Raw genomic sequence first — 12,819 nt, 5'->3', positions numbered from 1 at the left:
ACCACCCTCGCATTCTTCGAAAAAAAGGAATTCACAACCAGCAGCCACCTTTGAGCAGAACTTAACGAGGAGCGCGGGCGGCTCATGTGCACCGCAGCGGAACTGCCCCCCTGAGCGGAACCGAGAACAGAGTAGCCGCTCCGGTTCGCCACATTGTTTACAATGTGGCTCGAGGGACAAACATTGCGTCAGTGCCGCATAAAGCCCCTCCATCTACGCGCCACCGCCGCTTTCTTAAGTAGTGACAACCTTTGTTGTGCGACGCCTTTTCACCTCACACCAAATCCGGTTCCGGTATTTCCGGTTCCGGCATTTCCGGTTTAAAAATTTCCGGTTCCGGCGTTTTTGCTTCCTGTAGTTGCGCTGCGGGAATTTCTGCTTTGACTGCTGTTAGACGATGGTGAGACGCCCGCGCGTGCTTAGCAGAGCTGTGGCAGTCACCATAAGAAGAATGCAAAGGGGACAAGCTGTTGTATTCCGCTGAAGTAGTAGTTCGCGGTCGCTGTTGTCCAAATGCACGAAAAACGGCAGTGGTCTCCAAGCGCCCAGGCACTACATTCCGCTGTACGTTGTCGATTGTGCCACAACCCGTCGCAGGTGGACGCGAAGCAGCGAACACGAGCAGATCGCTGGTTACAGTAGGCGGTGGTTCTTGGATGGAATCGCATTCGCAGTTTCAACCGCAGCTCGTGCAATTAAAGCCTCTCCAGCGGCGCGAAAGTAAACAACGCTAAAAAACAAAGTGTCACTTCCACTCAGAACAGGAAGCTGCAGCTACGTAAGTTCCGCTTGACGCCGGAAGCTAAGGGGGTGAGTGGGAGAGGGGCGTGGAGGAGGAGGGCAGGTTGGCGGTACTTAACCTGGTCAGCGGAAACGTGTATGGAGGGGCTTTAGTGCCGCAGTGCCCAGCGAATGGCAAGACTTGTTCGTTTTGCGGTCGCAAGGGACACTTTCAAGGGGTATGCAACTGCAAGCTAACCCGAATGCAAGACCAAGTCCGTGAAGTTGAATTTCATGAAGATGTTTCGTCATCTAGCAGTGCTAAGGAAGTTTTGACTGCGCAACATTCCGTGCGTAGCGGAATTAATATTTAAGTGCAAGTCGCGAATGTCACTTTGACATTCCTTGTTGATTCGGGGTCGTCTGTTTCAATCCTGTCGGAGCAACAATTCAGTCGATATTTTCAGAGCGTTTCGCTCCTGCCTGCTCCGCATGTTAGTCTGACTACTCTCAACGGCCGATTCCCGTGCTAGGTTGTTTCCAGGCAGACGTTCACTTTAAAGGCCGCACAGCGTCGCTGCGTTTTTATTTGTTCATCGAGGAACTTGTCTGATTGGTCTTGACGGCATTAAAGCCTTGGATCTTTGCATTGAGGGTTCTACTCTCAAGTGCTTATACACGTCCGTTGCTCTGCTGCCGACTGTCATTGAACTGCTATCCTGTTCCATTTCCACACCGTCAAGCACGCAGCCCCGTAACATAGCTCTTCCGCCAGTCTTAGCACATGAGTTCAGTTCACTTTTCAGTCCCGACTTGGGTCTTGCTAAGTGGTTCACGCATCGCATCAAGACACAGCAAGGCGTACAGCCTGTAACTTCGAAGCTTCGCCGTCTGCCATATTCTCTCCGGTCACCAGTATCAAATGAGCTTCAGAGGTTGCTGAGCCTTGACATCATCATGCGCATCGATGCTTCTGAATGGGTGTCCCCCATTGTTGTTGTTAACAAGATGGTAACATCAGAATATGTGTAGACCTTCGAGAGCCGAACAAAGCTATTGTTCCAGACAGTTTCCCATCGCCCCACACAGAGGAGCTGCTTCACACTTTGGTAGGCGCTACACACTTCTCAAAACTTGATTTGGCTTCCGCTTACCATCAGGTTCTTTTGCACCTTGACAGCACAGAGAGAGAGAGAAAAAACATTTATTTTTACGCCAGCGTCCAGCGCTCAACCCTGGTCGGTCAGCTACCAGTCCTCACCCAACACATCTCTGACGTGCTGGATAAGCACCGGCAGGAGAATGTTAGTTGCATGGGGTGGTGGAGTGAGCCAGTCCGTCCATGACCGTAGCTTGATGTTAGTGGGAATGTTAGAGAGGGCTGACTGCAGTTTGGGTTGAGTGTGAGGGCAATGCCATAGACAATGCTCTAGGGACGGATATTCCATGCAGTTCGGGCATTTCGGTGGCCCAGGTAGGCCTTGAATATAGTGACAGAAAAGAGGAGTCACTATTCAGTTTGTTTGAAGTCTTTAGAGAATATCACTGTCTTCTTGCGAGAGGTTAGCAGGGGGAGTAATAAAGGCGACGGCATTGGCGCGAAGTTGCTTTAAAAGTGATGTGCGTTCCTTGTGCAAAGTCTTTCTGTGTTCCCTTGGGTTAAATTCGGATGGTCATAGGCATGGGGGACCCGGAAAACTAACTATGCGGGTGAGCTCATGAGCTCGGGTGTTCCCCCCATGCCTTGGTGCCCAGGTATCCACTGCAAAGTAACACAGTGCGAAGGGTGTGCATCCAAGTGACATTGAAATAGGCTGTGTATATGCTCAGGTAGCAAGTTGTCGCGAAACATGCAGCATGCATCTTGGCTATCGGTACGAATTAAGATGCGTTGGGTAGGATGATGAGGCCGGGTGACTGCTTCGAGAATAGCAAGAGCCTCTGCGTCGGATGGGTCGGGGACTCCTATGTGTGCGTTTACATGCTCGTAGTCAGGGCCGACTACTGCAGTTAGACATCTACCCTCCGAGTGACTAGCGTCCCTATAATAATACGTAGTGTTTGGTAGTGGGTTTTCCCTATTTATTCGTTTGACTCACTGGGAGCGGCGAGCTTTGTGTTTTTGCGGCTGCATATGTTGTGGTATGGGTAGGACCGTGAATCTGGGTAGTGAGTCCCATGGTGGTCAATACAATGGTGGAAAAGGCGGTAGGGCACCTGTCTGGTATCGTTGATGTTCGAGCAGTTTGCGCCCTTGTGGGGATGTTTGAAGCCTTTGAATATGCGCTTGTCTGCAAATTGTAATGCGTTCATCAAGTGTGTTGAAAATCCCAGTGGCGGCCGCAAGGTCGTTTGCAGCTAATCGGGGTACTCCTAAAGCTAATCTCGTATATTTGCGGAGCGCCGTTTCTAATTTGAAGTGCTGGGTCTTAGTGAGAGATTGATATGGAAGTTGGTAGAGCACACGGGAGTAGACAAGCGCTTCAATAATCCTTCGAAGTTCTTGCTCCTTTAGTCCTCTGTGTTTACGTGTTACTCTAGATAGCATGTGGTATATCTGGTTTAGTTGTCGGATCGTTTTTTCCAACCATACTTCAGCTCTACCGTCATCCTGAAGGATGAAGCCCAGTATTTTGATGTTAGATCGGCGCGGTATTTCAGTGTGTTCGATATGGAGACTGATGCTTTGGCGCTGCTCTTCCACGCGGCGGCCTATTTGATTAGTTACTACTATGTACTCAGATTTTGTTGGAGAACACCTAAGCCCAATACCGTTAACTTATTCGTGAATGGCATCTAAGCCTGACTGGATGGTGTGCTCCTGCTCTCCTAGGGACCCCTTATAACACCATATAGTAATATCGTCTGCATAAATATTGTGTTCGAGTAGTGTGATGGAAGAGAGCCGGGCAGGCAGATCGAGCAAAGCAATATTGAAGAGAATGGGTGATAGGATTGAGCCTTGAGGGACTCCTGTACTCAGAGGGTATGGCGCTGAAAGCTCTCCATAGATTTGAATTTGTATAGAGCAACCGGTAAGAAAATCTTTAATATAATTGTAGAGGTGGGCGCCGGTTCGTAAGGTCAAGAGGTTCTTGAGGATGGTGGAGTGTTTCACGTGGTCGAACGCCTTGTGTATATCTACACCTGCAATTACTCTGGTTTGCTCGAGACTGTGATTTTGATGCACATCTTCCGAGATACGAAGCATGGTATCCTGATTGCTAACATGTGATCTAAAGCCTGTCATTGTGTAAGGAAAAGCACTGCTGTTTTCTAAGTGCCAGTTGAGACGGTTAAGGGCAATGCATTCCATCAGTTTACTTACACACGACGTTAAAGATATAGGACGTTCCAGAACTTGCGTTTCTAGGGCACAAGGTCACTGCACGTGGCATCTCGCCATTTCTAGAGAAGGTAGACTCTATAGTTAACATACCAGTGCCAAATGATGTTGCCACCCTTCGTTCCTGGGTCTCGCAGAATACTACTCCAAGTTTGTTCCGCACTTGGCACAAGTGGTTGAGCCTATGAGAGTCTTACTTCGCAAAAATGAGCCATTCATCTGGTCTGCCGAAGCAGACAGCAGTTTCAGGAGGGTCAAACAAATGCTTTCGTCGAGTACAGTCCTCCAGATGTTCGATCCACCACTTCCAGTTATTGTGTTGACCGATGCGTCGGACTGTGGGTTGAGAGCAGTCCTGCAGCAACAAAGTGGCCACGAGCTCAGCACAGTCTCTTTCGCATCTCGTACACTGAAGCCTGCGGAGGGAAAATATTCAGTCGGTGAACAAGAAGTTCTTGCATGTATTTGGGCGTGTGAGCGATGGCACACGTACCTTTGGGGTCGCCATTTCACAATTCAAACAGACCACCAGGCACTGGTGTCCTTGCTGTCGTCACAAGGACATGGAAGACGCCCACTCTGAATCGCACGCTGGAGTGCACAATTGCTTTGCTACAATTTCACTGTTGAATACCGCAAGGGGTCCACAAACACTGTAGCAGATGCACTTTCTCGACTACCAGCACCTACCTTGGAGGCAGAGATTGCTAATGAGGAAGAAATTGTCTTTCATTGAGCCAGCCTGCGTGGCAAAGGAGACGTTTAGGCAGGCCGCCCTCATCGACAGTTGCCTGGAAACCGTCAAGTCATTCGTGCTGAGTTCCTGGCCGCCAAAGAAGTCCATACCAGAAGAGGCGAAACCATTCTACGCCATTCGGGAAGAACTTTCAGTTGTCGATAACCTGCTACTGCGTGGAGAGCGCCTCGTTGTTCCGTCCTCCCTCACGGCTCAGATCATCGGCATTGCACACGAGACACATCCGGGTATCACGCGCACGAAGGCGCGACTGCGTGAGCGGTTCTGATGGCCACGAATGGATAAGCAAGTGGAAACGGCAGTAAAAAACTTCCACATCTGCCTGGAGGCAGATAAGTCCACCAAAACATCACCAGCACCGTTGCAACTTGTTGAATGGCCTGAGCGACCGTGGCAGAAGCTTGGCCTAGATATTGTTGGTCCTTTGGAGCATGCAGCTCACACCAACAGATTTGCTGTAACGCTTGTTGACTACCATTCTAAATGGCCAGAGGTATATTTTTGCAGCGAAGTGTCCACGAGCACCATGAAATACTTTTTAACAAGTGTTTTTGCCCGTGAAGGCTACCGAGAAAAGATTGTTTGCGACAATGGACCTCAGTTCACTTCGCGTGAATTCATCACTTTCCTGAGGCATCCGTCTTTCGCATCCTTCGGTATACTACCCCCAAGCCAATGGGCAAACAACATTTCAATCACACATTGAAGAATTTCATTCAAGTTTCACTCCTCGAAAGACGACCACTCCGGCAAGCTGTCACAGAATACCTTGCCATTTACCGCTGTACTCCACACGCCACCACCGCGGTCGCCCCAGCAGTCCTGCTGCATGGTAGAATGCCCCGAACCAGGCTGGATGTCGTGGGTTTCTCAGCACCAGCATTTGCTGAAGACCCAGCCAAGGAGTTGGCGCGACTTTGTCAAAGGGTTAGGCGTCAACAGCAGAGCAGCAAGCACTACACAGAAAAAAGGAGAGCCACCAAGAAGACGAAGATAGCCGTAGGCGATTTTGTCCGCATTAAAAAACCGTCCGTTCGTTTCAAGGGAGACTGCGTCTTTTCTTCACCAACTAAAGTGATCGAGAGCACGGGACCAGCCTCCTACCGACTTGGAGACGGCCAGACGTGGAATGCCTCCAAGCTTTCCCGAATTCCGGAGGGGGCACCTGGGAACCAGGCCAACCTGCCACGCCGCAGCCGCGGTCTCCTGATGCGCTGCAGCCCGCCACGCCGCAGCTTCCTGATGTGCTACCGTCTGCCACGCCACAGCCGCGGTCTCCTGATTCGCTGCAGCCTGCCACGCCGCAGCTTCCTGATGCACTGCAGTCCGCCACGCCGCAGCCGCGGTCCCCTGATGTGCAGCAGCCTACCGTGCTACATCCGCCTTCTCCCAGGACGCAGGCATGGTCTCCTGGCATACCGCAGCAGCAGTCTACGAGCTCGTCGCCAGTTCGACGTCCAAAGCGGCTGACCCGATAGCGCCGGCCACCGGCCTGGCTCCAACACTATCAGACCAACTAGTTGGCGGTCTGACGTAGTGTACATAGTTTGTAAATATGTGTAAATAAGTACAGTGTGCATGACTTTATGTTTTTCTTACTAATAGTTACTAACAACTAATCACTAAACATAAGGGAGGGAGTATGTTATATTCAGTTTCGTTATTCATTTCAGTTCTTTATTCCCCAGGGGGAGCTTCTGTTCTTCATTATATATGTTGGTTGTATATGTTAAATAAACGGCTTTTTACTTTGGGATGGCTGGAGTCTGACTTCCACCTTCGGTCAATACGACAATACAACCTTCAGGACGTGCCCTTCGTCATGCAGCTGAAAAATATGCTTCCCGCAAAAAGAAAGCACTCCAGACAAAGCAGAATACAGCTAACAAGCCACGAAGTCAACCAGACAAAAAATACTACAGGAGTGGTGGCATCTAGACAAATAAATGCAGTGTATAACTTCAAATGTATTTCTTCTCGGAAATGTATTTTCACCCATATACTGTGCTTGCAAAGCCGATATCTCAACAACCGTTGCAAGTATTTAGACCCCACTTGTTTTCTTATACTTTTCAGCCAATGCTGCCTACAGTGATAAGACTTGTTTATTTAACTGATGCCTGTTATATTTTCTGAAGTGCTCTTTTGTGAGTACACAATTTGCATCTGTCCAATTACTTGACAAGTAGTGTAAATTTAAAATTATCTTGCTGGGCAAGGAAAAATTTGTTTGAATTTCGCAGCGTGTAGCATGTATTTGAGAATATTTTCAAAGCTCAACCAAACTTCTGTTGTAACTCCCAAGCTCCACAGGCTGGCTGCTTGCAAAGGCTAAAATGGAAAAAGGTTGGAATTGGAAAGTTTCTGAGATATCACGGCCACATCTCCAGAGATTGGTAGGCATAGCATTGCTAACACGTGCACCAAATTTCATCTAAATCAATTCATAAATTGGGAAGTTGGTTCCGATCAGCATGGCTGCCCTTAAAGGGACACATCAATGTTAAGTCAAGCTAAAGCAATAGATTAATGCTCAAGAATGTCAAGGCATCGACATAATCATGAACAGAGCTTTAGTAATCGAGAAACTGAAGTAAATGCAGGAGACGATTTGAGACTTTCCCGGGACATTCAAGTACTAACCTGATCCATGGTAGAGTGCATAAGCGCGACTGGACGAGGACGTAGAAAGAAACAGATACACAGATTTTTCTTTTTGCTGTTACGTTTGTTTCCGCTCGCATGGTATATATTTATCGATGCGTGCAAAAATAAAATCTATAGTTGAAAGTGAAGCGCTGTGCCTGTGTATCTATTTCTTTCTACATCCTCGTCCAGTCGCACTTATACACTCTACCATGGATTCTAACCAACTAGACTGCCAACGTGCTTTAACTAACCTGATGACACAGGCACTCCTCATTTTAATTTTGCCACTAGTACTCAACCACTCGTAATAAAAAGTCGTTGCATTGCATTATAAGATGGAAGAAAATGCTACTTGTCCAGTTCTATTCAATGTTTAGGAAAAAGATCTTCCTGACGTCACCCTTTACAACGACGTGGGCGGTCAAAAGGTTTTGTTCTCGCTTGACTTTGCACTGCTCGTGCTTTCATATTGCAGTAAGTTTCATTATTGCGTAGTGCTGCGCTGGTTTTGTTTGCTTGCGAAACACAAATTACAAATAGCAGAGAATGCCGCATCCATGTGATGTCGCACGATGCTCAAACAGTCCGTGGCATGTGACCAAAGGCAGTTTCAGCGGTGAATACAACCTGCTACCTTGGCTAGGTTTCGCCATGGCTGTGCGCTTTTGCATTTTGCACAAGAAACAGTACTTCTGTCTGTCGGGCACCATTTTACTCACCGACAGCGGTAACAGGCCGTGATGGCATATGCAACATCCACACTACCCGGTTGGGAAACAGGAGATTTGAATTGCAATAAGGGTATTCAGAGCCTTCAGATGCAATTTTCTGTTAAACTAAATCTTTTCTTGGCACGAGACAACTGCTGCAGGGTTTCTGCAATGCTATTTTAACAGCCCACGTTGGCTTAACATTGCCTTTAGTGACCTTTTAAAGGGGTACTGAGCAATATGCTTAAAAGTTGGAGAACCTCTGTCAAAAGCTTCGCACATTTAAAATTTAAATAATATCTTCGGTTTTACATACCAAAACCACCATATGGTTATGAGGCACACCGTAGAAGGGGACTACAGATTCATTTTACCCAGCTAGGGTTCTTAAACATGTGCACAATGCACCGCATACAGGCATTTTTTGCATTTCACCTCCATAAAAATGTGGACGCCATGGCCTGGATTTGGTCCCCAACCCTCGGGCTTAGCAAGCAATGGTGAAGCCACTATGCCACCACGGTGGATGCTTTTCACACTGACAGATTACACATAGCATGTATGAAGGTTGGGAAGTGAGACCAAATTCGTTCTCGATTTTCTGCCCTGGTTTCATTGACCTTATTGTGATGTCATGACTCAGAACAAAATGTGGCAACATTTTGTGGCAATAGCATGGTGTTGCTCATAAAAAAATAAACGACAGTATTGCGTGCAGTGATCACGCAGTATGTCATGTGTCCTGATCACGCATAAGTCATGCGTCCATTTTCAGTGTACTGAAATTGAAACTGGTTCGTAGAAACATGCATAATGAGGTAAACTCATTTGCATTTACAAAGGTTCAGAGAGTTTAAGCCTTTACTTAGCAAAAAAAAAATGACACCACGAAAATGTCATGCCAGTACTCTTGATCACTTTCCTGTCTGCGCCTATTCCCATCAATAGCCCACTATCGATGGTTGCAAATTTGTATTTTGCCGCTTTCCTAGTGCTTCCAGACACTAGCGATATTTATTGGGTTATTTAGGAGGTATTTAGTCAGTTTCAGTTTTCGGTTTTCTTTTCCCATTGCGCACAGATTTTTAAAGCACCTCAGGACAAGGAGTATGGTCAGTGTGATGAGCACCTGTAGTTTCCAGGATGGCGGCGGTGGTGTGCGAATTGTACACGGAAACATATAATTTCTACTGATTCTAATGCACCTGCACACGCGTTTTTGGATTTTGGAAGCAGTGCTGACGCAGAAAACAACTTTGATTCATCAGATCTCAGGAAGGGTTTTGCTTTCTTCACCGAAGCATTTTAAGGTTGCTGTACACTGATATAAAGATATCCTGTGTGTTCTAAAGGTCACAGTTCTTATCTGCAGGGTATTAAAATCCTTTGGATGGGATCATTTTCTGGTGGCCGTGCAAGGAATTGAGTTTCATGTGGAAAGACGGCCGAGAGTCAACCTTGGCACTGTGCTAAGGCTAGTCACTCGAATTAATGTTTTCTTTTACACCTCAAGAAATATTTTACATCGAAAGATTTTGCTGGAATATTGCGTAGGTCCTTTGCATTGAAAATATATATTATAAAATGTTTAGGGTCTTTCTGTATGAAGCAACAATGGCTTTTTTATAAAGTTTCTGTTGTTTTCAACAAATTTGTTGTTTAGATTTTCTTTTCACATTCTTTTTATTAAACATGCGGTTTGGGATAAGTACCGTCGGAAAGAGAATATTTTTTCCTCTTCAATTTCCTGCTGTACATTTTGTCATCAAGCATGCTCTGTGATAGGAAAAGAAGTATTTACGAAGCTACCCAGAAACTGCTGCTTTTCCTATGGGCAAGAGAGTGTTAAACAGGGCCACCAAAGCCTCCCGTCACTGGTCCCCTCACCTTGCAGGGCGTCTATGTCCTTGCGGGCCCGGCAACATGCTTCCGCCTGGGCCTCCGCTTTTGCCTGGGCGCGCTGCACCGCTTCCTCGAGTGTCTCCCTCTCGGAGCGGGCCTGCTGCTGCAGCTTCTCCTGCGAGGCAACCTGCCGTGCCAGCGCCTCTGCCTGCTGGACTGCCTGCACCTCCCGATCTCGCCGCAACACAGACAGCTGCTCCTGCAGCTCGTCCATGTCCTTGGACAAAGCGTCCGCACGGGACGTCGCCTGCACACAGTTCCTCACCATTACCTTACCGCAACGTTGCAGTGCTGCTGCATGCAAGAGTATGAAAATATATCAAGGGGCTTCCGATTAGCATCTTTCTTATAGTGCTAGGACACCTTGACGACACATCAAGCCAAGCCAAAACCAATTTTTCAGCGTTCATAGTTCATATGCTCTACTGCATGCCGGTGCTGTATCACGGCAGAGCTCACTTCAGGAAACTATCTGCCCCTGTGCATTTTTCTTGCTAAAAAATCAGGCACACATTAGATTTGTATTTCATTTAGGAGCTGTAATGTCAGTTCTACGTTAGTTTTCTCCATTGGACACATAAAAATTGGGCGCACATTTCATTTGAGGGAGTTACAGAGAAGGGCCAATACTGCCACATGAATCATGGGTATGTGTCGACGTTTTTCCTGCCCCTTGTTTATTTCTACCTGCCAGATAATTCAACCAATTTTGTCAATCGTGTCAGTGCTTGTCAGTGAATTAACAGAAGCCGACTGAAATAAAATTTCACATGGGATGGGAAATGAGTGGGGACAACTGTTCGAGCATAAGACAACATGAATCACATTCTTGAGCAATTTTTTCAGCAATACTTTCAATGTCGCATTCCATTACGTTGAGAGCAACGTGCTGGTGACATGAAATTTCAGTTTACTCATCATGCGAATGCACAAAACGAAAATTAAAGTTTACATAAGATCAGAAAGTCCATAGATTCCTTTAAATCCACACGCTTCAGTAGTTAAGCCTGAACTCATCAGCTGTGGCAGCCCAGCTTTATGCCTGCCACCTTGGACCACACATCGCCATGAGAGTGGCCTTTCAGTTGTGGCAGCCTCTGACCATACCAACCATCAGACTTTGCCACAAACTAACAAGAGAGCAACGAAAGCGACCTCTTCAAAGGTGGTCGATCGAAAGTGTGGTCATAGAATGCTTGCCTCGAGGTGGGCAGCACGGGCATCAAGCAGCTCTTGATGCTTGCCATTCAGCTCCTGCCGCAGTTCCGCCTGATGAGACTCGCTCTCCCGCAGGAGCGACTCCAGGCGAACTGTGCTCTCCCGTGCCTGCCGTTCCAGCTGCTCCGACGAGACCTGCATCAAGCGACCATGTTGATATCAACGCCTGCTTTCCCTGGATGTGACGGAGCCTTTCAGGCATTGTGAGTAAAAGCATGTGAATGCTTGGTTTTTTCAAATTCTGATGATTGCATACTTATAGCAGACTGAATAATTGAACTCCCCTTCCAAATACTTACCATATTCACTCGAATCTAATGCATACTTTTTTTCCGAGAAAATGGGTCCAAAAATAGTCTACGCGTTAGAATCGAGTATGACCCTAAATCTTAATTGCCATATCGCCATTGGCATTTCAATATGGCCACCTTGCATGTGCTCGAGCCTAGCTGCCGTAGCTTTCTCCATGTGCGTTAGTACATGCGCTTAGGTTAGTGCACCGTCCGTCTTCCCGGTCTTCCAGTTTTCCGCATTTGCCCTATCAGCATGGAAGTGCCGACTGCAAGGACATGCCGAGTTCATTACGATGCCACAATTAAAGGGAAAGCAATCACGTGTGCGGAGACGGACGGAAATGGGGCCGCATCACGGGCGTTCTGAGTTCCCGAAACTTGCACGTGGATCTGGCACAAACAGGAGAAGCTTTCTACTCTGATGGCTGCTATGCACAGTGCGGCCGCGCAGCTCCAATATTGAAAGCGATCTGCGATGGAGACAAGAGTCTACTCATCTAGGTGCACAGCGCTGTGTTCTCGTCGCTTAGTGCATGTTGAAGTAAGAGTCTGCCCAAAGGTCAATTCGCTTGCTCCTGCTACTGCACTTCCCCATTCCAGCATTTTCATAAAGAGCTTCCATGGTCATTGCATGAGATGTGTTCATGCTTGCTTGTGTGCGCATGACACTATGCTTGTTAATTTAGCTGGTAAGCAAATATTAATAAGTTTACACGGCCAATAAAACTACTATCCTTACTTTTTGTATAGCTGTCTACTAAATTGCTACCATAATAGATGCTTTACCTTTTGGGCGAAACTGCGACTTTTTTTTAACTTATCACAACTTTAGTGGTTTGGGAGCAAATCTTTGCTTTTCCAAATGAGAGAAAGTTGCATTCCTGTATGAAAGAATGAGGTGCGTGGTACTGTAAAGGACTTTTCTTTTTTTAAATCGCGGCAAATGGGTGCGCATTAAAATCGAGGGTGGTTATTTTTCCTTTTTTCAGTCACGGAAAACGGATGCGCGCTACATTAGAAGGTGCACTAGAATCTAGTAAATACGGTATAACTCAATATAATTTGAACCAAGAAATACTTAGTTTGCCAGTAGGGTTTCCAATGGTCCACAAGTTGCAATGTCCCCGCTGATGTTGTAGCACCATGATAACATTTACATAAATCACTTTAAGCTTTTCTTTCTTTACTGATACGCCAAACTCATAAGGCATGCCACACTACAAG

General features: G+C 46.9%; 2 protein-coding genes across 3 annotated transcripts in view; both read right to left on the bottom strand.

Annotated features, from left to right (window-relative positions):
* The window catches only part of LOC142573168 (uncharacterized), a 275,915-nt gene extending 265,588 nt beyond the window's left edge, over positions 1 to 10,327 (bottom strand). For both annotated transcript variants that reach the window (XM_075682735.1, XM_075682737.1), the window contains exon 1: positions 10,070 to 10,327. In XM_075682735.1, coding sequence (XP_075538850.1) covers positions 10,070 to 10,298 — 229 coding nt within the window. In that variant the 5' untranslated portion in view covers positions 10,299 to 10,327. The remainder of the gene's footprint in view (positions 1 to 10,069) is intronic.
* A 942-nt stretch (positions 10,328 to 11,269) lies between these two features.
* Positions 11,270 to 12,819, bottom strand: part of LOC142570726 (uncharacterized) — a 175,172-nt gene continuing 173,622 nt past the window's right edge. The window contains exon 11 of the mRNA XM_075679071.1: positions 11,270 to 11,437. Within this exon, the coding sequence (XP_075535186.1) occupies positions 11,270 to 11,437 (168 nt within the window). The remainder of the gene's footprint in view (positions 11,438 to 12,819) is intronic.

This window comes from Dermacentor variabilis, chromosome 2 (genome assembly GCF_050947875.1).
Source record: "Dermacentor variabilis isolate Ectoservices chromosome 2, ASM5094787v1, whole genome shotgun sequence".
NCBI lineage: Eukaryota > Metazoa > Arthropoda > Arachnida > Ixodida > Ixodidae > Dermacentor > Dermacentor variabilis.
Note: the sequence above shows the minus strand (reverse complement) of the source record. Positions and strands in the feature narration are given on the sequence as shown.